We start from the raw sequence: 27,982 nt of genomic DNA on the forward strand, positions 1-27,982 counted from the left end.
AATGGGTCAAAATTCTGAAAAGATTTGATACCTGTAAGTGACTCTAGTTTGAATGCTATTTGGGGAATATAAGGAAGGACTGGAAAGAGAATATTGGGAATAGTATCGTGGTAATCTATCATAGGACAGCTTTGGGGTTCAGTAAATAGAGTGCCAGGTCTGGAGTCAAGAAGACTCATCTAGTCAAGTTCAAATCTGGCCTCAGACACTTACTGGTTGTATGACCCTAGACAAGTCGTTTAACCCTATTTGCCTCAGTTTCCTGTAAAATGAGTTGGAGAAGGAAATGGCAAACCACTCCAGTATCTCTGCCAAGAAAACTTCCAAATCAGGGCAGCTAGGGAGCTCAGTAGATGGAGAGCCAAGCTTAGAGATGGGAGATCCTGGGTACAAATCTGGCCTCAGACACTTACTAGCTGTGTGCCTTAGTAAGTTACTTAACCCTATTTGCCTCAGTTTTCTCATCTATAAAAAAAGTTGGAGAAGGAAATGGCAAACCACTCCAGTATCTTTGCCCAAGAAACCTCAAATGGAATCGCAAAGTTTGATATGACTGAACAACAAATCTTTCAATTATAAGGAGAGAGACTTAGAGAGAGTCTCTAAGCTAAGGGTGAGTGGCTAGCAAGAGGACAGTTAGGTAGCTAAATCATGAGTGCCATTATATGCTTATTACTTAGATGAGAGAGAAATTTCTTGGATTTTCTACATTTAGTCTGCCTGTGCCTTCTGTCTGTCTAAATCAAACTCAAGTGGAATCATCTGAATGTCACAAGATTTTACACCAAGATCAAATTGCCCCCTGGAGGTAAACACACACAAGCATAGTAGAAAATTTCATAAAATTAAAAACTGGAAATATCATGCAAGTACCTTGAGGAACAGGGTGGAGTAAGTGTATTTAGCAACTGATTTAAGAGATGGTAAGGTCCGACTTGGAAACCTGTCTTAGATACTCACTAGTGGTATGACCCTGGGAAAGTTATTCAGCTTTTTGGGGACCTCACTTTGCTCATATCTGAAATGACTGACCTTAAAGGTCCCTGGTAGCTCCAAATTTATGATCCTGGCTTTTTTGGAAGCCAGATAAACAGCAGTGGGCTTCAATTTGCTTAACACTGAATGATCTGCATTACAGAGGCATAAAGAAAAGACTAATAAGATTTAAATTTCTTCGTACTGGAGATGGGAAGTCTTGGGTTCAACTCTGGATTTAGACATTTCCTAGCTGTATGAACCTAGGCAAGTCACTTTTCTTAACCCATATCACTCTTCTGCCTGAGAACCAATACATAGTGTTGATTCTAAGATGAAAGGCAAGGGTTTAAAGAAATTTTTCCTTGTAGCTGTCAGAGTTGACAGATGCCATTCTATTTTTATTTTCCTCTCTATCAATTATATTGTAATTTCATTCAGGGCAGGAACTATCTTACTTGCTTTTACTTATAAAATTAATTCTTAGCACACACATAGTAAACACAATAAATTCTATATTAGTCATAGAGAATTACCTAGATTGGGGCAGTTAGGAAGCTCAGTGGAGAGTGGGTTGGACACGATTGACCTCAAAGGTCCCTGATAGCTCCAAATTTATGATCCTGGATTTCAGTTTCTGGCTTTTGGGGGGGCTTAAATTAATAGCCAGGCCAGGGGATGGGAGGTCTTGGGTTCAAATTTGACTTCAGATACTTCCTAGTTGTCTAACCTTGGGCAAGTCACTTAACCCCAATTTCCTAGCCCTTATCACTCTTTTGTCTTGGAACCAATGTTTAGTATTGAGTCTAAGACAAGGTAAAGGTAAAGACAAAACAAAACAAAAAAAGACTAGAAAGGTGGAGAGAGGTAGAGATTATAAAGGGATTTGAATGCCAAATAGGTAAATATCCAAAAAAAAAAAAAAGAATTCCCTAGATCACCAAAAGGATAAATAACTTGCTGAGAGTCACACTGCCAGTATGTATCAGAGGTGATCCTTGACGCCAGGCCAGTCTGACTCTGAGGCCAGTTCATTCTCCATACACCACACTCTCTACTGATGTATTATAGTGGCATATAGTATACAGTAGATAAATGTCATTTATTTAATTAATTTAGAATCTTTTTCAGTTGTTACATGATTTATATTCTTTCCCTCCCCTCTTCGCTCCCCTCTCTTGTAGCCTACCAGCAATTCCACTGGGTTTTATATGTATCATTGATCTAAATGGCATTTTTTTAAGAAGCCAGAAGAACAAAAAAGATGAAATAATAAAGTTAAAAGTCTCTAGCCAAGATCACAAAAAGATATCTTCAGAAAAACCTTGACTAGAAGAAGCTCTTGAGCCTATTTCCATCACTTCTGTCCTTGCTTATTTCAATTATTAGTGAAAACTTCTGGGGTAACAAGCACTTCCCTAGGTGAAAGGGGGCCTCTAAAGAGCATGCATCTGTCACAATGGCAGGGTTATTTGGTTCAAAAAGGATGAGTCATGCTTTATTATTTAGAATATTACTTTAAAATGACATTTTGCAATTACAATGACCCAAGCTAGTATGCCTATACTTTTCAAAATGAAAAAAAAAGAAAACTGAACTAACTCTGTAAAAGCAGAAGATATTTCCTAGGCTTCATGTCCCTTGAAAAATGCTGAATGTATAATTTTTTAGTTTCTACCTTGGCAGAAATTTCCACCTTTACTAGGAATTCCAGCACCAAATACGCATGCAATTAGTAAGATCTAACATAAAACTATAGGCTGTGTCTAGCTTTTTTTTTTTTTTGGCTTGCAGACTGTAAAATACTGGTCAATTAACAGTTAATTGTGCATTTGAACAAGACTCAGAAATCACAAAGGTCATTATTAATCGTGCCTAGAAAATGGTTGCAATCAGGATGTTGGCAGTGGATCACAGATTAAGTTAATAGATTTACTTGCAGGTGAGATGTTCTTTTATCTTGCATGTTCTGGCTGCTAGAGAGCTATTACCATGTGGGTGTTTCCAGAAATTTATGGAGCACAATTGTTAGATCTCAACTCACTCCTAGTGATGCTTCCCAGGTTAGCTGAGGCTTGCGTTAAGACATCTGATAACTTTTAAGAAAAGACATAGTTGTATAACCCAGATCAAATTGTTTGCCAGCTTCGGGAGGGGGAAGGGAAGAAGGGAGGGAGACAATTTGAATCATATAACTTCGGAAAATTCATGTGGAAATTTGTTATTAAAAATTTTTTTTAAAGAAATAAAAGAAAAGAAAAAGGTGTAGTCAGCATTTTTACACTGGGGCCTTTGGAGATAGTAAAAATCTATAGATGAGAAAATGATCCTTTTTCATTTAAGGTCTTTAAATTATAAAAGATTTGTAAGATGAAATGTATCCGTGTTTCAAAGTTGGGTTAACAGTTTTCTTTCCCTCATTATTCATTACAGATGTGCAAGCATATGGCTTTTCTCTGTGTGGTTTTCCACGTAGTTAGTAACGAAACTATTTAAATGCCATTTTATTGTTTTGACAGATTAGCTGTCCAGCCACATTTGCACAAAGAGACAGATGCAGTTGCTATGCTGAAAGCTGGAAAGTGGTAAAGGATTATTCTTATCATAATCTCAAACTAGCAACAGGAGGCCAATTTGGTTCATTTATGGGAAGATGGAGGATGAGGGATACAGAATGGGCAAACATACACAGGCTGCCATTTACATCACTGGAGGGAGTCCTTATTTTGGTGAGATAAGAGATGTTGCCCTTTTAATTGGGAAGAAACTGACTTAGGGGCTCTGGTGGGTTTTCTTCTCTTTCCTGAAATATTCTTGAGAGACAACATCAACTTGGAGACTGAATATTACAACTGCTGCAAATGAATTGTCTGAGTTTTGACCAATTGATTGAATTGTTTTGTGTTTAGTTTTGTTTGTTGAAGGAGGGCTGTCTACTTTTACCCATTGCAGGAATGAGAAATATTTGGAGAGATGGAACAATGTAAATCAAGTAAATTGAACACTACTAGAAAAAAGTTACCAAATACAAATATAAGGCATTGATAGCTTAATAATGTCCATGACTTTTGCATTTCATAAGTTTCTTTTTAAACTGCAAAGTAATTTTTCTTTACTATGGCAATAATTCTCATTTTCCTGGCCATTTTCAAAAAAGCCCCAAGTATTACAATTAGCTAAAATATCTAAGTAACTGAATTTTATTCCTTTAAATGACAAAATTAAAAACAATTCATTATCTTTGATGGAAACATTTTAAGATACATTGTATGTTTAATACCTTTCAAAACAGAGTATACTAAGTGTGTGTGAGAATTTAGATAAATCATTTCTTTTACTAGTCTGCAAAAAGTTGGGGAAGGACTAGATAACTGCAAGGTTCAAAACCCTGGGATACTATGACAATTTGACTTTTTCTTGATAGCTATGGGAAACCATTATGAATATCAATTTTTGTGATGGTACTATTTGCCCCTATACTACATAACCCCAGGTCACTGACTTTTTTAGGTTTAATGTCAGCATTTTAATTCTCATCTTTTTCCCCATCTCATAGTAAATCAAGCATTCATTTCCAACTTTATCATTGTTACTGACTAGCAATCTTCACCTTTCCCTATCTCCCAACTCTAGTGTGTTGCTTCTGATCTATAAAAGATGGCACACATTTATAGGTCATCCAAAAAAAAAAGTACACAAGAAAAATTCATAAGTTCTGGAAGTGAAAAGGTCCTGGGAGACCATCTAGTCCAATTAATCTGTTTTTACTGATGAGGGAACTGAGACCCATAGAAGTCAGTGTTTACATTCTTTCCCTTATCAAATTACCTTTACTCATTTGGGTACTAGGTGCAGATAAGTGGTGTAGTAGATAGTAGAGGGGAAGACTCATCTTTCTGAGTTCAAATCCAACCTTAGTCATTTATTAGCTGTGTGACTTTGGGGAGATCATGTAACCCTGTTTGCCTCAGTTTTCTCATCTTTAAAATAAGTTGGAGGGGGCAGCTGGAGAGCTCAGTGGATTGAGAGCCAGGCCTAGAGACGGGAGGTCCTAGGTTCAAATCTGGCCTCAGACATTTTCCAGCTGTGTGACCCTGGGCAAGTCACTTCACCTCCATTGCCTAGTCCTTACCACTCTTCTGCCTTGGAACCAAAACACAGTATTGATTCCAAGATGGAAGGCAAGGGCTTCAAATAAACAAACAAATAAACAAATAAAATAAGTTGGAGAAGGAAATGGCAAACCTCTTTAGTATCTGTGCCAAGAAAACCCTAAATGAGGTCAAAAGAGTTGGACACAACTGAAATGACTGGACAACAAAGTACATGTAATATCCCCCAGCAACAGTGTCAGATGCTCTAGGGCAATGTTTGCTAGTTGGTCCAATGGAAAGAACTTTGGACCTGGAATCAGAAAGGCCTGTGTTTGAATCTTGCCTCAGGAATTTACTAACTGTGTGAGTCTGAGCAAGTGACTTAATCTGTATTTGGCTCAGTTTCCTTATCTGTAAAATAGGGATAATAATAGCACTTACTTTTTCAGGATTGTTATGAGGATGAAATGAACTAACATGTGTAAAAGACTATGATTGAATTATTATTCTTAGCACTTTGCAGTTACCTTGTACATAAACAAGTGTTCAATAAATGTTTATTGAGTTAAACTGAATTGCCCAGGGTCATATAGGTAGGAATTGGGGGCAGAGGTACAACCGGGATTTGAATCCAAATTTTTGGATTCCAAGATTTAATGCTCTTTCCACTAATATCATGTTACCTTTTTAGAAGTGAATTTAAGATTAAGATTGTTGGGGCAGTTAGGTAGCACAATGGATTGAGCTCCAGACCTGAAATCTGGAGGATCTGGGTTCAAATTTTTCTTTAGATACTTCTTAATTGTGTGACCCTGGACAAATCACTTAAACCCAATTGCTTAGCCCTTACCACTCTTCTGCCATAGAATCGACAACTTATTCCAAGACAGAAGCTAAGGTTTAAAAAAAAAAAAAGATTCTCTCTTGGAATGATATGATACACCCACAAGGCTATGTGGACAAAAATTGTCTAGCTTCCACATGTAGACAAATACCAACCAAACTGTTTCAGAGCTCTAGGAGGTTACTGACTTATACAGAAAATCCAAAGGGAGTTAAAAACTTAAATGAACATATACATACACACAGTAAGTTGCCAAATGATTTTAAGGTTGTTCAATTTTAAAAGCTTGCTGTCTCCTTACTTTCTTAATGTAATTTAGCCACAGATACATTCTGCATCTAGGCTCTGACCACAATATCTAGGGAAAGTATTTTCAATAATCTGTCCAAAGTTCTTAGTTTCAGAAGATTCAGAGCAAGAAGTTACCCAGATCTGTTTTCTCATTTTTCAGAGGAAGAAAGATTAACTGACTTGCCCAAAGTCACCAAGATAGTAAATGGCAGAACTGGGATCAGAACTCAGGTTCTGTGACCCAAGATGCAGAGGTCTTCTTCTACACTGTGATGATGCCTCCTTGAGGGCAAGTCATTTGAAACTTTAGAATCAATCAAGTCTTAATAAATTACTGTTCTGCAAATTTTTCAGTTTGAAAATGTTATTTTGGCAAATCCTTTTTGTCTTAAAATCTGAAACTTGGCCCTCATTGCTGCTTAGACATTATGAAGGCCAATAGTTTACCTGAAAGTGGATCTCCAGTGCTGTCGGGGTAGCCATTTTCTTCTCGCTACAAACAAAAAAGAGCAAAAGTATTATTGAACAAAGGTAATGATAATTATTCAAGCTAAGTGATCATAAGCATGCAGAAAAAATGAATTTTGTGATAAATTAATATGTCATATAAAAGAGAAAATCTAGATCATTTATGTATATATATATTTTTAAACCCTTACCTTTAGAATCAATACTGTGTATTATTTCCAAGGCAGAAGGGCAGTAGGGGCTAGGCGATGGAGGTTAAATGACTTGCCCAGAGTCACACAGAAAATGTGTGAGGTCACATTTGAACCCAGGACCTCCCACCTCTCTGCCTGGCTCTCAATCCACTGAATTACCTAGCAGCACCCCCTAGATAATTAATCTTTTTTTAAATTTAAATTTAAATTTTGAATATTTTCCCATAGTTACATATTTCATGTTCTTTCCCTCTTTCCCAACCCTCCAGCCCCCTGTAGCTGATGCACATGTAGGTTTTATATGTATCATTAGATAATTAATCTTAAATGATGTAAACTTTATTTTAAATATAAAGGCATTTTTTTTAGAAAAAAAGCATTAAAGCATGAATGAATTACTTAAATTTCTTTTTATATTGTAGACAAAGGTACCCTGGTAAATATTTAGCAACTGGTTTCCCCAAAATTGTAGAGCATACTTTCAAGTTCAACCTACATTATTAACATTTTCTTAAGTCTAGACAATCATCCAAACAATAAATCATGCCCTGATTTGTAGAGGTCACCGATTTCCAAGGTGTAAATGCTCACACTGAAAATTTAGTCATCTGCTAGGTGGTCAGAACTGTTTCCACTCTGCTTATTTAATTATTTATGCAAGTTCTACTATATTGCTGAAAGACTGACTCTCATCATAAATACCAATCCAAAACTTTTTTTTTTGGTCTGGGTCTAGAATTTTATCAAGGAGGGGATCAACTCCTGGGAGGAAGTTCCCTCTATCGGTTCAGAACAGCAACATTTGGGTAATTTATAGTCTTAGAGAATAACAGCCTAAGGGCAGTGGGAGATGAGCTAAATCACAGGGTTAGAACTATTGGAAGGAGGAGTTAAACCTGTGTCTTCTCAACTACTACACCTTTAGTGAATCAGAATGCCAAGCAGAAAACTAACTAATGGTAGTGATTGATGAAATGTTTGATTCAGTGATTCCCAAAGTGGGTGCTACCGCCCCCTGGTGGGTGCTGCAGCAATCCAGGGAAGCAGTGATGGCCACAGGTGCATTTATCTTTCCTATTAATTGCTATTAAAATTTAAAAAAATTAATTTCCAGGGGGCTAAGTAATATTTTTTCTGGAAAGGGGGCAGTAGGACAAAAAAGTTTGGGAACCACTGGATTAGTAGTGTTGCTTCCATGAGAATGATGAAGAATCTACTGACTACTTGGAAAGTGTGGAGGAGTGGAAAGTTGCTGGCCCTTCATTTTCAGAAGAAGACCAATGGTGTCAGTGGGGTCATGTCTTGACTTGCATGTGAACTGGATTCAAGTGAGGCAAAGCTTCCCAGTCAGCTTCGCTTTCTCTTTCAGAATCATTGAAGTCCAGTGACATCCAAGACTTTTGTCAAGACGACTGGTGTGCAATGGATGACCAGGGCATCTTTAACATCTGACCAAGCTCCAAGCACTCCATATAGAGCTTACTTCAGACATTTTCGTGGCCATTGGAACAAACTGTTCTCATTCACCCATTCTGCCAGAGAAGTCTTCCCATGCTTGGGGTAGATATCCCCTTGACTCACCAATGGTCTTTGGCTTGTTGGTTACCCTCCACCAGGTTTAGCCCATCTGCCAAGATGGAGTGTGGCTGCCGGACATGCTATAGCTTCTTGGAGCCACAGATGAGAGTCAGGGTATAAGAGATGTTCAGAGAGGACTACCTCCTATGGTGCTCATCCACCTTTGGTGTCATCAATCACCCAACTTTTGCCTTCAATCTTTCCTAGCATCGGGGTCTTTTCCAATGAGTCCTGTCTTTATTATGTGGCCAAAGTATTTAAGTTTCAGCTTCAGTATTTGATCTTCTAGTGAATAGTCTGAATTATTTCTTTAAGTATTAACTGATCTGATCTCCTTGCTGTCAGAGGGAATAAAAAAACCACAAAATAATAACTTTAACCCAAAGTCAGAAGGAAAGGGGACTGAACCAGACTTGGAGCTTGGCTCCCCTTATTCCAAATGCAGGGGTCTATATAGTGGAAAGTATGCTGAAAATGGAGACAGAGAACTTGCCCTTGAATCCTTTCCTGACTGACCTTGGGCAAATCACTTCGACTCTGTGAATCTTAGTTTCTCTATCTATAAATGGGGTACTACTTACCTCATGGGGTTGAGCTAAAAATACTTTGTAAAATGTCATATATATATGTATATATACACATATATGATAAAGAAGATGGACTATACTATAGGTTTTAACTTAATGGAGCTTATTTTTTTAAAGGATTTTAAAAAATGTTTTTAATTAGAGTGTATCCTAGTCTTAGCATTATTAAAAAGCAATACAGTTATAGTAAATTCACTTCAGTACAAAAAGCTTCCTTCTCTGCCATGGTACCTGTTCCCTCTCTGCCTGTGGTGAATAGAAGTTCCAAGAAACCCAAACTCAAACAAAAATCCCTCTCCAACTCTTAAACATGAGAATGCATAACAAAGAATTTGGAGAAAGAAAAGAAGACTGTCCAGAACCAAAAAGACCATAAATTTAGAACTAGAAGGATGTTGGAGGTCACGTCCAGCTCACCCGTTTTATAGAAAAGGAAAGTCAAGTGCAGAGAGATTTCAGTAATTATAACCCAAGGTCAGAAGGAAAAGGAACTAAACCAGTCCTGGAGCCCAGCTCCTCTTCTTCCATATGCAAGGATCTTTCCATGAACAAAATGGGTGGTAATGGCGGCGGCGGTGGTGGTGGTGGTGGTGGTGGTGGCAGTCTTCAATATAGTTCTTTCTAGAGATAAGGCATTGGGCTTAATACCTTCTAGGAATGTACACAACTGGTAGTCTATCCTAGTTCTTTCCCTAACTAGCTATGTGATCTTGGGCAGGTTGCTTAGCCTCTCTGCTTCCTAATTCATAAAATGAAGGGATTGATCTATATGATCTTAGTTCATTCCTTCCCACACTAAAATTCCATGATTTGATGCCCTTGGCTATTAGCTCTGACTTGAGAGACTATCTTTAAGACAAGAGAAAGGGAACAAGAATTTATTAAATTTCTATTATGTGTTAGCACTTAGATGCTTTACATATACTATCTCATTTACTTCTTAAATTTGCAGTTTTACTTACATCTACATTTCAGTTTCAATATTAACATCGAGGCTATTATCTAGGACAGTGATTCCTACTGGTGGGTGCTGCAGCGATCCAGGAGAGCGGTGATGGCCACAGGTGCATTTATCTTTCCTATTACTTGCTATTAAAATTTTTTTTAAATTAATTTCCAGGGACGCCAAGTAATATTTTTTTCTGGAAAGGGGGCGGTAGGCCAAAAAAGTTTGGGAACCACTGATCTAGGATTATAGCGTCATGGGAAGAGCTGGGAAGAGAGCTCAAGAAGTTATCTCTAGAAATAACTGTATTGAAGACATTCCAAAAGAGAGTTTTATTGATGGAAAGATTCCTGCATTTGGAATACAAGGAGACAGCCTCATCTGGTTCAGTCCCTTTTCCTTCTGACCTCGGGTTAAGGTTATTGTTTTTTAATTCCCTTGGACAGCAAGGAGATCAAAACTGTCAATATTTAAAGAAATTAATTAAGACAATTTACTGTAAGGTCAAATACTACAGCTGAAGCTTAAATACTTTGGTCACATAATGAAAAGACAGGGCTCAATGGAAAAGATCCAGATGCTGAGAAAGATTGAAGACAAAAGGCGAAGGGGATAGCAGAAGATGAGATGGATAAATAATATTATGGAAAAAAATGAACATAAGCTTGGACAGACTTCGGGAGATAGTGGAGGATATAAGGGCTCGGAGTGCTATGGTCCATGGGGTTATGAAGAGTTGGAAATGACTGAATGACTGAACAACAACAAAAAGTTACCATAAACACTGAGTCTCGCTCCCCTTCTCTATAAAATGGGTGAGTTGGACTTGACCTTTAAGATCCTTCTAGATCTAAGTCTATGATATTTTTCCCTTGCCAATCTTCAAAGAAGACCAGTTCCCTTTTTTTTCTTCTAAATTCTTTGATAAATACATTATTGTCTAACCGTGTCTAACAATTGGAGAGGTGTTCTGTGTGTGTGCTTTATTTCAAATGACTCACCTGCTTCAAGTAAATCTCTTCCCCTCAAAACTGTCTTTAGTGGACTAAAGAAAAACTACTCACTGTCACTCATGCAATACCTTTTCACAAACTTGAAGGCTATAATTTTCCCTCAGTCTCTCTAGGCTAGTAGCATTTTTTGGTAATGTCTATAGAGACAGTTGCTGAAGGAACAGAATAGATCTTTTTTCCGTCTGACCTTTTAGCCCCACAAAGCTAAACACATAAGTTATAAAATTTTAGGGAGCTCATTCAATAGGTCATGCAGAGGCCTGCCTTTGCACATCTGCATAGTTTCAGAAATCCAGGATCACAGTACATTAGTTTTTTCCCTTTTAGTTAGTTATGGTATCTCATCATCACTGAATTGGAAATTTGGGCTGAAGGGATTGAAGCATGAACTTTCTGAGGTAATGCTAAAAGGTTTGAATGTTTGTACGTGGCACATTTTGCAGCAGCATTTTTTGTAGGTTTGTTTTTAATATTTACAAAACTCTTTACAAATATCCTCTCATTTGATTTTTACAACAACCCTGGGAGGTAGGTGCTATGATTATGCCTCTTTTTACAGATTAGGAAATTGAGGTAAAAAGTGGCTAAGGGACTTGTCCAGGATCACATAGTAGTGTTGGACCAGATTTGAACTCAGACCTTCCTGATGCCAGGTCCAATGTTCTATACATTTTCCCACTTAGTTGCCTTTTGTCAGGAAGAGGTAACTAAAAACACAAATCATGATACTAATAACTAATATGTTCTATGTAGCATTTGATTAGAGAAATGTAAAATATTTTAGTAATCTTCACTGAGATGAAAACCATGGTGCATTTAAAAAAAACAACCTTTGAATGTTGTTTAGAAACTGAAGGAAAAGATACTAGTCTTCTGGATGGATAGTCTCTGGAGTACGCTTGAATTTGACCATCCTTTTGGAAGGTTTAGAGGAGGCAATAGAAAAGAGCTAAGCAGAATGAGAAGGTGTGGATGATTTGAGAGCTCTGATATTAGAGAAGACATCCTTATTGATGAGCATCAATGAAATCACAAATCCACTTTATCATTACTCCAACCCTCCTTCCCCAAAAGGAGGTTTTAGAAGAAGACAATCCCTATCAGAAAGCAGGTTGTAAAAGAGGACTAAAATGGATATAATTGGAAGGGATGAACAGGATAACATTATGTGTGGGTGCTTTGGATAATGAAGCATTACAAATATTGGATCTATATGCACCAACTGGATTTTTAAAGGAAAAACTAAATGAGAGACAGTCCCAAAGGGCATTATTGAGAGGGGGAAAACTGTGTATGTATGAAAATATTTGTGGAAGCTTTGTTTGTAATGACAAAATAACTGGAAATAACACAAATACAATAAATGGGATAAATGGCTGAATAGGATTTGATATTTTAGTGTAATGGATTGAATTATGGTATTAGAATGTCAAATATTAGAAATATAAAGAAAATAGGGAACTATATGAAGAGAAGAGAAGAAAATAAGGGAACTATATGAAAAGGAGAGAAGAGAAGAGGAAAAAAACCACACAATTAAGAGAAAAAGTATCCAAGTTAAAAAAAATCCAAAGGAAACTCAAAAGCAGAGAATGTTTATATTAGCACACATATGTAATTTACATATTGTTAAACAAATTGCAAACAATGTGGAGTTTTACACATAATTTTTTATGCATTTGTTTAGTTAAAATTTTTATTGGTAGTGGTGGTTATTGAATATATAATAAAAAAATAAATATTTTAAAAACTGTAGAAATACTAGTCTTTTGGATGGGTATCCTATATATATATATATATGTATATATACTTATTTATATATGTGTATATATAAATATCCATATCTGGAGTATGCTTGGATTAGACCCCTTCTATGGAAGGTTTAGAGGACGATATGGATAGAGCTGAACAGAATGAGAAAGTATGGATGATTTGAGAACTATGATATTAGAGGGGACACCCACACTGATGAGCATCAAGAGATCACAAAGCCACTTTTGTATTACCCAAATCCTGCCCTACTTCCCCATAGGGAAGCTTTAGGAAAAAATAATCCCTATCAGAAAGCAGGTTGTAAAAGTGCTACTTGTTAAAGGAAAAACTGAATCAAATCAAATGAAATTTTGGTTCATGGTTAGTCTGTTTAAGGTCAAAGAGTGTGACTGAGAGGAGAACTTGGAAGAATTTAGCAATGTAGCTTTAGAGACCTTCTTTTTGAGAAAAAGGAATCACAGGTATCTTTCTCTGTATTCTGCCCTATCAAGATAGCAGGAGCTGAGAGGCTTTGTATTGAATGAGCAGCAGAGTAGGCAGAACATTAGCAAAAACAAACTAATGCTTCCCTATTACTAATTTAGAAGCATGGAGTTGGGGTCCACTCATACTAGGGAAGTTAAGACCACTGGTTAAAAAAAAGAAATGGAGCTTTGAACCTGGTGATTTGTTATCTAGAGAAGCTATAGCTATAGACCAGGGGTCGGCAACGTATAGCTCTCAAGCCATATCTGGCTCTTGTGAAGGTCAGATATGGCTCTTTCTGCAGGAGCCATAAAGTCAATTTTTTTTTCATGCACTGTTACAGGAGTGTGCACTGTGAGCACTGTATGGCTCTCACGAAATTACATTTTAAAAAATGTGGCGTTTATGGCTCTCACAGCCAAAAAGGTTGCCGACCCCTGCTATAGACAGACAACACAGGAAAAGCTTTTGATGCTGAGATAAACATGTTGGGTGAGCTAAGGCCTAGTGAAGAGGCTTCTTGTAGAAGGTGAGACTTAAGCTGAAATAACTAAAATAAATTTCATATGCTGAAATTATTTTTCCTTTGAAAAATTCAAGGCATCTTTTCTTTAAGTTAGTCCTTATTCAGATGACTTGAGGAACCACATTCATTTTATACTTACTTTCGCCTTTCTTAAATGTATTTTCCCTAGCTAGAACTTTATATATGTAGACATATGTTCCAAATTTAAGTGAGAGTATTTGAGAAAGTCTGAGTTAAACATTAAATCTGACTTAAAAGTCAGATTCGCATTCAGATAATCAGCTGGAATTCCTTTTAAAGTATATAAGCCTCCTTAATTGTGACTCCACTAATTAGGAATCTGTGATCATTTAGACAGGACTGGGCTAAGCTGTTTGTTTAACAAACTTTTCATGGTGCAAATTACATGGAAATAAGATTACAGGGGAATACTTAAAAAGCTAAGATAACTAAATGATTCAAGTGTTCTTGAACATTCTAAAGAGAGTTTTTCTGTATAAAAAACTTAATAGTCATTTACATTCACCTATTAAATTCTTTATGTAAATATTATTGTTAACAAAGACCTTCTGTGTGCAAATCACTGCTAGGTGTTGGAGATAGACCAAATAAGACATAATCTTTTTTCCTAATAAAGCTTACAATTTAGCAGGGTAAACTGTACATATTCATGTGTATAGAATATGACCCAAAAAATAGAAAATGACAGAAAAGGTACAGGATGGATCAGATCCTAATTATCTGAGTACCCTTCTAGCTTTGAGAGTCTGCTTCACACTGAGAAAGTGTTAAATGGATCCATTATGACTTTATTGATGTGAATGATCCTTCCAATGATGCTGATTCAGAGAATTCATGCCTGCCCATGGTGACTCTTGACCATGCCCTTCTATAAGTTCACCATGGGGAGGCCAACTAACTATTCCAGGCCTTTTTTGTTGAGATAATACTAAGGAAAAAAGGCAAATTAGTGCAGATGGTCTTAGACCAAGCTCTATCTTAATGAGACACCGTATTGGGCATCTTAACTTATCACATTCCCAAGTTTATGCTATGCAGTTAGGCAGGAAGTGTGTATGTGTGTCTTAAATAAGCACTGCAGATGTTTTGGGACCTTGAATTTGGGAAACTGTATGATAATATTTTCAATGAATGACTCCAAATTGCTTGTTGCCATGAAAGCCCATCTTTTTACCAGCTGTATTCTCTCAGTGATATTACATGGCTATGGCTATGAATAATTGAATTCTATGAATTCAGGGAAGTCAAAATTGCAGATAACCCAAAGGGCAATAAAAAGATCCACAGTGGCCACAGGCCAAATGCAGCCTTTTATCAGTGATGACTTGCATATAAAAAAACCATCTAGGATATGTATGACCAGTAAAAAGGAGAGAGATGGCCATTTAGTAAAAGGAAGGCAAAATGTAGAGACAGCTCAAGGGCTGTATTAGTAACTGCACAATATTAAAGGCTTCCATCATGTTTGGTAGATGGCTGTATCCAGAATTTATGTAAAGACAAAAAAAAAATCACATGGCATTAAAAAGTATGAAGGGAGAGTAAAGAGATTACCCACACCCAGAGATCATCGATCAGTGGAAGTAGTGAGATATATATCATTGAAACGAAATAAATAGAATGGCATATATATATATATATATGCATATATATATATATGCATGTGCGCACGTGTGTGTGCATTGCTGTTTGTCCTTCATTTCTGAAGAGGATCAGTGATATCTTGACTCAAGCATAGATTGGATTTAAGTGAAGCAGAGTTGCAAAAAGTTGTCAGCCTTGCTTTCTCTTTCTCTTGCTTTCTCTCAACTCATCTTAGTCCAATGGCAAGAAAAAAGTCAGGATGCCTGGGGATGGACCAGGATGCAGTGGATGGATGACCTTAGCATCTTCAATGTCTGACCAAGCTCCTGCTTCAACCGCCTTTGTGGCCTTTGGAACAAATTGTTCTCATCCATCCATTCTGCCAGGAGAAGTCTTCACATGCTTGGGGTAGACATCCCTTGACTCACTGACTGGTTTGAGTTCTATTGGTTACCCTCCACATGATGTAGCCTGTCTGCTGGGATGGTTTTACTAGTGTATTGCTGCTTCACATGCTATAGCTTCTTGGAGCTATTGGTGAAAGGTGGATACCAAAGTAGAATGAGCAGCCCTGGAAAGAGCTTGAAAAGTCCTCACACCAAAGGTGGTAACCCTCCCTAAATACCCTATAGACACACATACACACATGTGTATATACATATAAGTAGGTTTATTTAATGGTTAAATAATTTAATAAAGCTTTCCTGGCATTATTTGTTCAATAACTATGGATACAGCTAGTGTAGAATCCTCTAGAGCTGTGAGGAACATTGGAGATCATCTGCTCTAATGATACCCTTTGAGAGATAGCCCAAGAGGTAAAGTGACTTCCCCAAAGGTTGTAAAGTGGCAGAGCCAAGAATCAAACTCAACCAAACTGACTCCAAAGGTAGCATTCACTCTATAGTCAATCAGTCAGCAAGTATTTATTAATCACCTACTATTTGCCAGATACTGTGCTAGATACTAGGGATACAAGTACAAAGAATGAAAAAATCTCACCTTGCAATTAGCTTACATTCTAATGGGGGAAACAAATGCCTACCTGTCTGTCTGTCTGTCTGTCTATTTATCTATCTATCTATCTATCTATCTATCTATTCATCTATCCATCCGTCCATCCATCTATCATCTATCTATCCATCAATTTGTCCATCCATCTATCTATCCATTCATCCATCCATCCATCCATCTATCCATCCATCTATCATCTATCTATCTCTGCCCATCCATCTATCTATATACACATATATGTATGTACATACACAAATACATATATACACATATATAAAGTCAATAAATATGTATACATGTACACCTAATGTATATATGACAGCTAGAGAGGGCACCAGAGGATGGTAGGGCTCAGGAAAGGCTTCATGTAAAAGAAAGTACTTAAGCTGCATTGGAAAGGTGGACTCTATCTGGCTTCAGATACTTCCTAGCTGAGTGACCTTGAGCAAGTAAAGGCAAAGGCCTTTAAAAAAGCCTAAAGGACAAAAAATTGGAAAATGAGAGAATGTCCTTTGATTGGGGAATGGCTGAACAAATTGTGATATCTGTTGGTGATGGAATACCTTTGTGCTTAAAGGAATAAAGAACTGGTGGAATTCCATGTGAACTGGAATGGCCTCCAGGAATTGATGCAGAACGAAAGGAGCAGAACTAGGAGAACATTGTACACAGAGACTGATACACTGTGGTACAATCGAACATAATGGTCTTCTCTACTAGTAGCAATGCAAGGATCCAGAGCAAGTTTGAGGGACTTATAAGAAAGAAAACTAGCCACATTCAGAGGAAGAACTGTGGGAGGAGAAACAAAGAAGAAAAACAACTGCTTGAACACATGGGCTGATGGGGATATTATTGGGGATGTAGACACTAAATGATAACTCTAGTCCAACTATCAATAATATAGAATTAGGTCTTGATCAATGATACATGTAAACCCAGTGGAATTATGCATCAGCTAAGGGAGTTTAGGGAGTTTGGGGAAAGGGAAAGAACATGAAACACGTAACTAGGGGAAAATATTCAAAATAAAAATTAAATTAAATTAAATTTAAATTTAAAAAACCTAAAGGAGACCCATTAAGAGGTTGTTGCAATAATCTGGGTAAAAAGTAATGTGGGTCTCTACTAAGGTGGCTAACTATATAAGTAGAGAGAAGGGGTCAAACATAAGAGATGTTGTGAAGCAAGAATGAGCAATATTTGGCCACTGATTGGATAATGGACGGTGAGGAAGAGTAGTGAGTTGAGGATGATGCTGAGATTAGAAACCTCAAATATTAGAAGGATGGGGATACTGCTGGCAGAAAAAGTGATTTATGGAAGAAGAGAGGCTTTAAGAGGAAAGATAATGAGTTTAGTTTTAGACATGTTGAATTTAAGATTATTCCAGATCATATAATTTGAGATCTCCAATATGCAATTAGTGATATGAGATTGAGGTTTAGGGAAGAAACTGTGGCTGGATTTGTACATTTCGGAGTCACCTATAGAAAGATTATAGTTAAACCTTTCTGAGCTGATGAGTTTGTTGAAAGCAAGGAGAATGGAAGAGATCCCAGGACAGAATCTTGGGGAAGGCTCAGAGTTGGTGGCGGGGTATAATATAGAGGAGGGATCAGGAGAGGAACAAGGAGAGAAACCCAGAGAGGAAAGAGTATCTAGGAAGACAGGTCAATAGTGTCAAATTCAGTAAAAACACTGAGAGGTTTAAGAAGGAGAAAAGACAATCAGATTTGTCAATTAAGAGATCTCTGATAACTTTGAAGATGTTGTCCAATTCCTGCCCTGTATAATTGAGCATGAAAAAAATTTCCATAACCTGTTCTGAGAAGGCAGTTTGATCCTACTTACAGATAGTGGTTGGGAAGCTGAGTTGATATTTCTTTTCCCCAGACTTCAGAATTAATTACAAATGATATTCCCCAGAAAGAAGAGATAAAAGGATGAATTCTTCATCTCCCCCCCCTCAAAATTAAGGACCATTCTGGAGAACCATCCTCTATCTACCTAAAATGACAAATGTGATAGCTTTGTCTTTGTCTTTAGGGTAAGAACTAGCAAAACTTACTATTCTATCAAGTAGATCTTGCCGAAGCTTGAAAAGATTTCCGTATATGAAAAAGAGCAGGCCAGAACATGCTACATTGACTCAAATGAGGGGATCACCTGTAGCAAGTGCCAGCTTCGTTGCATTCCCTGTTATTATAATTCTCTTTATTACTTCAGGTTTGCAGATAGTCTGGGCAAATGATTCTACTGCCAAGACAAAGAGGTTGTTTTGGGTATAATTTTTCAAATGCTTCCCTCTATCATTTAGATCACCTCCATCTATTGATGAACTGCAGGGGAGAGTTTGGAGAACTCTGGGCTTGGAATCACAAGATTGGGTTATGAATCTTGACTCAGGTACTTACTGGCTGCATAAACTTGGGCAACCTCTCAGTGACTCAGACTTTAATAATAATAAATACCTGTACTACTTATTTATTGTAAGGAAAGCACTTTGTAAACCTTCAAGTGTTATGTAAAAGGTGAGTTATTATTTATCAGTATTGTTGCAGTATAGATAGTTGTGGACTGATGACCTGCCAGAACAACAACAACAAAAAAAACCCCTCTAATTGTAGAGAAGCCTCAAATGTAAATAAGCGGGATTTGGAAGGGAAGTCATCTAGTCCAAAAGCATCATACACTCTGCTTTGAGTGCCAACAGAACCAGATTAAAATGAGAATATTTGAGAAATATTTAACAAAATAAAAAAATACAAGGAACATAAATAATATTACTTTATTATCTAAGTCAATATGCAGCTAGTAGATATAGCTAGGGATGGCCCTCTGTTTCTACTTGAATTTAACATCACTAATCTAGCCCCACCTCCTCATTATACAAATGAGGAAACTGAGGGCCAACGATGTTTAAGTGGCTTGTCCAATGTGACCCAGGTAGTGGCAAGGGTAGAACTTGAACCTAGATCTTCTGGCCCCACAGACACTGCTCTTCTTAAGGTATTACATCATCTCCTAAGAGCATTTGATTTGGGCTGTGTAATGAATGAAATTCTCTGGAAACTGTATTTTTAAATTTTCAAATATAAATTTATTTAAAAACTACTCAGGATGTCTAACTAGCTAGCAGACTCCCTCCATATTCTGAACAGATGCCATAGACATCGAAAGGCATAAGCTTGAGCAACTGAGCAGCTAGACTGGGCCAGCAAAGAGAGCAACTTCATTTCATGTAAGTCAATATATCCTTTCTGATGGCCCCATCCAGTCTCTCCCCTGGATATGTCTGATTGGAAAACAGGCATTCAAGTGGAATCAGAGACCTGAATTCCTTCATCACAGGAAGGGGAGTATCCTATGGATGCCAAGACATTCTGCCACGTGGCAGTGCAAAATGTCCAGAGCCTGCTAACTTCCTTACCTCATCTCTCAAGAGAGTCATGTCTAGTGGCTACTCAGCATGCCCTTAATCCTAATATTCCTAACTAAGATCTTTAAAAAAGAAGGGAGGAACCAATCCAGTGTCATGGTCTTGGGAAGGACGAGTGGAGTGGAGAAAGTGTTTACCTCTGCTTTAAAATCAAACCACTTCATCCTGATCCCAAGGGGAAGGGGTGGCAAAAAGGAAAAATTTTTTTCCAAAAATATCCCAATTCAGAAGAAAAGAGTGCTGAATCTGGAGTCAGGAAGTCCTGATTTCAAATCCAGCCTCAGAAACTAGCTGTGTGCAAGTTACAACCTCAGTTTCATTATCTTTAAAATAGGGATAATAATTGGCATACCTTCCTCCCAGGGTTGTTGTGAAGATCAAATAAGTTAATGTTTATAAAGTGCTTTGCAAACCTTAGTGCTATGCAATGCTAACTTTACCATTAAGGAGAGAAAACAGCGATTCACATACAGATTCACTTTCTAGTTTAAAAATTTTTTTTATAAAAGAAGTTGATTACAAAAGAATTAAATGACTTGCCTTGGATCATATAATTAGCCAGACATAGAAACATTTAACTATGTAAATATTCAGTGGCCTCTGGGCAAGTCAGTTTAACACCCCCCCTCCCCCCAATCTGTGTCTTAATTTCCCAGTGTAGAATGGGCTGGAGCTTAGTGAGCACTTGTGGCCAAGGGGTAACGTACAGCTCCTGGTTGCTTTGAAGTGTTTTTCTCTCTGCTCTATGAGGGGCTCATGAAGATTCCCCCCTAGACATGGCATAGATTTCTGCCAGGCTCTTTGTAAGTCCATAAATCTGAGCTTGATATGTATTCGACTTAATTCAGACATTGCTGCCATCCACTGTTATCCCGAAGAATGAAGCTAGGATCCTGGAGAAGATGGAAATCCAAAATACTCTGGACATTCAAAGTTCACAAAGATCTCTTCAGGCCAAAGGAGATGGAGAAAAGATAAAGACTGAAGCCAAAATGTTCTCTTCTCTTCCAAGGTATTCCTTTTTTAGAGGATGTAACTGGAATGCTCTTTCCCTCTTACTGGAATCTCTCTTTCTGCCAGATGTCCAAATGACTTTAGTTCAAAACTGATTATCCAAGGTTAAAAGAGCTGGCAACTTGGCTATCGGAATCAGGGAACTGAGAAATATGATTTCAAGGTCGTGAATTTTGGTAACTTGAAGGCTCTTGGTACCATCAGAAAAAATTGAGATATTTGAAGAAGGGATATTTTTGTTCAGGTGTGGGTTGAATGATGACTTTTTGGGGATCCCTTCTACCTCAGTTTCTGATTCAAATTCTGATGAGTTGGTAACTGATTGGACCTCAGTTTTTCCATTTATAAAAGAAGCTGTTTGGAATATGTGGTCTTTAAAGTCCCTTCCAATTCTAAAACTCTATAAATAAGCTTGTGTAAATACCAAAAATTACTTTTTGTATTGTGAAAAACAAACAGAATATCCTGAATTTTGGGGCAAGAAATACAGGAAACATAGGGAAACTCAAAAGGCCATGAAGGATGCGAAAGGCTTATAATCTTTTAACCTTAATTCTTTCTACCCCTAGTGCCAAACTATAAACAAGGTAGACTACTGGATATTCCCTAAACATGTTTTATATCTTACTAACTGTATCTTTTTTTTCATGCTGGAATTGCTTTCCCAGCTATGCTTTCAACCTATTGACAACCATACTTATTTGTATACCTGGTGATATGTTAGCAAATGTTTATAACAACCAACTCTCAAGGAGGTGAGGGAGAATGCACACAGGGCATATTTCAAAGTTTAATCTGAATTATTAACATTTTCTCCATCCCTTTTATAAGTCTAGACAATCAATATCACAATAAATAAATCAATAATTTGTGGCAGATTTTGAAGATAAAAATTCTCCCAAAGAAAATAAAATAATTAAGAGTCATTTCAAGCCAAGTAGAGCTAGTTCCAGCACACCCCTGAGGGTACCTTCATGCTCTACTCTGGGTCCTTTTTTCTCTCTCCATTCTCTTACTTGATGACCTACTCATCAATTCCAGTGGGTTCAATGATTACCTCTGAGCACAGATCAGATCTATATCTCTAACCTCAGATTTTCTCCTGACTTCTACTCCTACATTACCAACTGCCTATGTCAAATTAGCTATGCCAAAGGCATCTTCAATTTGACTTTTTCAAAACAGAACTGATTTTCTTGCCTTCCCCCCGACCCCACAAAACCCCTCCTCTTTAGTCGCCCAAGTCTTGTAGTCCTTGACTCTTCATTCTCCCTTAGCCCAAATATCTAATCTTTTGTCAACCGTGGTTGAATCTATCTGCAAAATATTTCTCACATCCTTTCCATTTTCTCTACTTACAAGGTCATCATCTAGTTAAGGACGTCATCACCCTTCTCCTAGATTACTACAATAAGCACTAAATTATTCTTTTTTACTCAACTCTCTGCTCTTTCTAATCTGTCCTCCATATTCCCCTGTTCTATGTACTTCAATGAGCCTGTAGGATCAAACACAGACACCTCTTTCTGTCTGGCACTAAAAGCCCTGCCTTTTCTGCCTTATACATTATTCCCTGTCAGACACTTTTTAAATCCTTTTTGCTGTTTCTCATAGACATCATTCCACCTCCTATTTGTGTGCCTTTAAAAAAAAAAAACATTCTTATTATCATGCAAAACTCACTTCCATGTTGGTCATTGTCGTAAGAGCGCACTCATCCATAACTAAAACCCCAAAATAAAACCATAAATTCACTGATGTGAAGGTTAGTATACTTTGATCTGCATCCATCCAATTGTACCAGTTCTTTCTCTGGAGATGGATAGCATTTCCCCTCATAAGGCTTTCAGGATTGTTTCAGATCATTGCATTGCTGAGAGCAGCCATGTTTTCACAGTTGATCATCATACAATATTGCTGTTCTTGTGTATAATGTTCTCCTGATTCTGCTTGTTTCACTCTGCATTAGCTCTTGCAGATCTTTGCAACTTTTTTTGAAATCATCTTGCTGATCATTTCTTATAGTACAATAGTTTTCCATTACCGACATGTACCACAATTTATTCAATTTTCACACAAACTTTATACATGCTTAGAATTCATACTCTCCTCAACACTACCCACTAGAATTCTTAGTTACCTTCAAAGCTAACTCAGTCAATATATCTTTCTTAAGCTCTTATTGTGTCACAATATTATTTTATTTTATTTTAAAACCCTTACCTTCCATCTTAGAATCAGTATTATGTATTGGTTCTAAGGCAAAAGAATGATAAGGGCTTGTTTATATATTAAGTATTGGAGATTCAAAGAAAGTAAAAAAAAAGTTCCTGCCCTCAAAAAGCTTAACTGCTAATTGGGGACACCACATGTAAATAAGTAGTTATATACATTAGAGGTACAGAGTAGAAGGCAAGTCACTCTCTGGGGGACTGAAGGGACTGGAGGAAACAGAGAGGGCTTCCTGCAGAATGTTAACATTTGAAATGAATCTTGAAAGAAGATAAGGCCATCAACAGGTGGAAGTGAGGAGGAAGACTATTCCTGCACAGAGAACAGCCAACACAAAGGTATAGAGAAAAATACGGAGCAATAGGCAAAAAGAACAGGAATATCACTAGTCTGTAAAGTATGTAGAAAGAAGGAAAATGTGAAAAGAGTGGAAAGGTAAGAAGGGCTCAAGTTTGAAGAGTTTTAAATGTAAGAAGAATTTCTATTTCATCTTGGAAATAAGAGGGAATCATGGGATTTTATTGGTGAGGCCCCAGCTTTAAGAAAAACACTTTGGCAGTTGTGTGAAGGAATTGGAGCAGGGGAAGAATTATGGCAAAGAGACCAATTAGAAAGCTATGGCAGTCATCTAGGTGATGGGAGTCTAAATTAGTGGCGCCTATGTGAGTAGAGAAGAGGTCTATATAAGAGATGCTCTGAATTTAGACACGACAAGATGTATGGCAACTAATTGGGTATGCATTTTGTATGAGTTTGGATGACCAGATGACAAGATTACAAACCTGAGTGAAAGGAAGAATGGTGCATCCCTTGATAATAATAGGGAAATTGGAAGAAGGGTGTGTTTTAGGGGAAAGACAATGAGTATCTAGTACATGGCATATATAAATATCCAATGTATTGTGCAACTAGGGGTGCAACTACGTGGCTTAGTGGTTAGAGAGCCAGGCTTAGACATGGGAAGTCCTGGGTACCATTCTGCCTTCAGACAATTCCTAGCTGCATGACCCTGTACAAGTCATTGCCTAGCCCTTATCACTCTCCTGGAGCCTTAGAACCAAGACACAGTATTGATTCTAAGATGGCAGGTAAGGATTTTAAAATAAAACAAAATAACAAAATAAAATAAAACAATATGTCCAATATGTAGTTGGAGATGTGGGGCTGGAGATCAGAAGAGAAACCAGGGCTAAATAAAATAGATACAGTTATCATCTACATAGTATCTATGTGAGGGAGCTGATAAGATTACTAATGGAGGTAGTAAAGAGAGAATAGAGAAAAGGGTCCCGATTTGAGACTTTAGGGAGATCCACAGTTAGTGAAGTGACAAGGATAATAAAGATACTGTAAAGGCGACTTACGAGGAGTGTCCAGGCAGGTGGAGGAGAAACAAGATAGTATTGTCTTGACAACTCAGAAAGGAGAGAGTCAATACCACTTTCCTACATGTAGCCTTTTCTGATCCCCCAGTTGCTAGTGATTCCCCTAAAAATTACCTTGTATTTATTTCGTATGTGTAAGAGAGGGAATTTCCTTCCCCACCTCAACTGATGTGGTCAGAAGGGCCCAGAATGTAATCACAAAGTATTAAGTAGGTGTAAAGGAACTTTCCCACAACCCTAACACAATGTGTGAATAAGCATTTAATCAATTTGAGAGGATTATAGGACCTTGGCTATTGAACTAGGGCAACTAGCACCACACCGGAAATATTCTGGGATTGGTTGAGAAAGCCAGTTATGTATGCTCCCTGAGCCTACATAGAAAAGCAACAAGTTTTTTTAGTGGTGGAAGAGTTCACTTTGGCACTGAATATTCTTCACCACTGGAATATTTCCTATCCTCATCTCCATCTCTTGACAGTCCTGACTGCTTTCAAAATTAAATTTGAATGCTATCCTTTTGCAGAGGGCATCCTCAGCCTCCCCTGCTCCTCCCAGTCACTTCAGCCTCCTACCAAATTTACCTTCTTTTAACTCTCTATTTATGGTAGATGTCCTGCTTATTTACATACTGTCTCTCTAACACATAGATCTGAAGAATACTCCTTCAAAGGTACCACTCATAGATTCTACATATACCATAGGGTATCGAGGAGGGGCAGAGGGGTTTCTCTCTCCTCTCCTCTCTTACCCCCTGTCCCCAAATGTCCATATCATTAGGGCTACTGGTTCAGTAGGAAACAATGCATCCTTTTGGGAGCAGAGATAATAATAATAATAACAACAACAATAATACTAATAATAATTAACATTTATATAGTGCTTTCTAGGTGCCAGGCTTATGTGGACTAAGAGCTTTACAATTATCAATTATTTGTTCCTTAGAACATCAATGGAACATAGGTGCTGTTATTACTCCCATTTTACAGATGAGAAAACTGAGGCAAACAGAAGTTCAAGGATTTGCCCAAGGTCGCTCCCACAGATAGTGGCTAAGGCCATATTTGAACTCAGGTCTTCCTGATCCATGCATACTGACTTCAAGGAATATGATTTGTCTCAATACAGAAGAATACTATCTATGAATTCAAACAAGGAGCAGAGTCTGAGGTCTACCTGAATGGCCCACTAGCAGAGATGCCTCATGTCAGGAGAGCTATGTAAGGACTCTATGACATGGGGGATAGGTCCTAAAGTATTAGGAGTTGTAAAAGCTTTGTAACCATTGTACTTTTAAATATGAGCCTACTTTTCCCAGGAATATGTCTATATTTGTGTTAGAGGGCACTCCAGATTTTTTTAGGTATGTTTTATTCCAATTGTTCCTATTATATCATCTTAACAAATTTCTTTGCTGAAAGCTAATTAAGTTTACTGGAATGATTATTAATTGGAAGCACTCTTGTGGGAACTTTTGGGCTACAAGAGTAAGAACACTCCCCTACAAGGATCCTCCTAAAACTCAAATTTGCCACCCACAGGATGGACTCTTCCAGAGAGGTCATGTCATAGGCATACGATGTACATGTTACATCCTCTCAGGAAAATGTATCCCCCATGTTTAGACTAGTGTCTGCACATAACATGTGCTTAATAAATGCTTCATTGATTGATCAATTGAACTCACTCATCCTTTAGAACCCAGATCAAATGTCATCTCTTCCTTGGAATACTCCCAATTCTCTTAGAAAGTGATTTCTCCTTCTCAGATGCTCTATAGCATTTTATTTTCCTTCTTATATATTTCATATTTAAGTTTATATTATGTTTATGTTAATACCTTCAAAGAAGCCCAGTATCATAAATTTAGAAATGAAAAGAACTTTAGTAGTCATTTAGTCCCACACACTCGAACCTGTCTTTTTGAGACAATATCTCCACTCTAATCCAATGTATTACCTACCAGCTAAATGACCTCTAAGGTTTATTCTAACTCTAAATCTGTGATCCTAAGAGATTATTTCAGCTGAATTATCCTGAGCATATGCATGATATTAGCAAAGTGAATAGAGAGTTATCTTTGGAGGCTGGAAAAGTTGGACTCACATTCTGCCTCTTGACACAGTAGTCCCGGGCAAAGCATGTATCAGTTTAATGTTCCATACCGCTCTCTAAAACAACTTCTAAACATTTAATAATTCCAATCAATTTAATCCAAACATGATGCTAGAGGGCCAGTGATGAAACATAATACCAACTTCCTGATTGAGAGGGGATAGACTCAAGTGCAGAAGGAGACATATTTTTTTTTTGACGTGGCCAGCATAGAAATTTGTTTTGCTTAATTATGAATATTTGTAAGAAAATATTCTAAATGTATGTTATAAGGATTGTTTTTATTTTTAATAGAGGGAAGTGGTAGAGAAAGAAAAAATATTTTTGTTAATTAAAAAAACTACAAGTCATAAATGAGTCATTGATCTTCATCAGTGGAAATTCCATCCAACATTTTTACCACCCATGTATGAAATCATAGATCTAGACAAAAAAACAAAAAAAACAAAGCTTAAACACATAAAGATTTCCCCTATATCTAAGAATAATGTTGAACCAATGCAATAAAAGGCAGTCAAAAGAATAATTATATGTTAAATTAGAAAAATCATAGAATATTTAAACTACAAGGTGCCTTAGGAGTCATCTAGTCCACAGTTATCAAACTCATTGCTGTAATTGAGATATGTTTAACAAAAGAAATAAAAATAAATGGAATATAGATAATATTAATTTGTGATTTTCAATTCAATATGCAGCAGCTGAGGTCCATTTTTCTTTGAGTTTGATACCACTGATTCTAGTCCAACTTTTACCTCCATAACATTCCTTATGCTGGAAGGCTTTGTGCAAGTTGAGTCTCATGTTTGGAATGTTCTCTTTCCTCACCCTTGGCTCTCAGAATCTCTAGCTTTCTTCAAGGCTTAATTCAAGTCTTATCTACATTATCCAGACTTCCTCAGTTCTTAGAACTCATCCTCAATCCTCAGTTACATCTTTTAGTTTGTATTTAATTATCAGTCAATCAAAAAACATTTATTAAGCACTTACTAGATTTGATAAACTGTTCTAGGGACTGGGGAGATATAAAGACAAAAATGAAACATAATTCCTTGCCCTCAAAGAATTTATATCCTTCGGAAAAAAATTAGTACTATCTTCTGTTTTATTGGTATTTTAGAAGGAGAGAAGGAGACAAATTCATGCAGTCAGTGAATATGCCCAGATTTGAGAAATGGAATACCTTCTTCAAGGAATAGCAAGGAGGCCAGTGTCACTGGATCACAGAGTACATGAAAATGAGAGGAAAGTGTAAGAAGGAGAGAAAGATGGAAGGAGAACAGGTTATGAAGGGCTTTGAATGATAACCACAGGATTTTATACTTGATCTTAGAAGTGATAGCCACTGGGATTTATTCATTCAGGAGTTGGGGGTCAGATCTAAGCTTTAGGAAGATCACTTTGACAGCTGAATGGAGAGG

At 37.3% G+C, this 27,982-nt stretch overlaps 1 protein-coding gene across 1 annotated transcript in view; it reads right to left on the minus strand.

Moving 5' to 3' along the window:
* Positions 1–27,982, minus strand: part of EDARADD (EDAR associated death domain) — a 79,843-nt gene that overhangs the window by 5,639 nt on the left and 46,222 nt on the right. The window contains 1 exon segment of the mRNA XM_044675982.1: positions 6,652–6,697. Within this exon segment, the coding sequence (XP_044531917.1) occupies positions 6,652–6,697 (46 nt within the window).

This window comes from Gracilinanus agilis, chromosome 4 (assembly GCF_016433145.1).
Source record: "Gracilinanus agilis isolate LMUSP501 chromosome 4, AgileGrace, whole genome shotgun sequence".
In the NCBI taxonomy this organism is placed as follows: Eukaryota; Metazoa; Chordata; class Mammalia; order Didelphimorphia; family Didelphidae; genus Gracilinanus; species Gracilinanus agilis.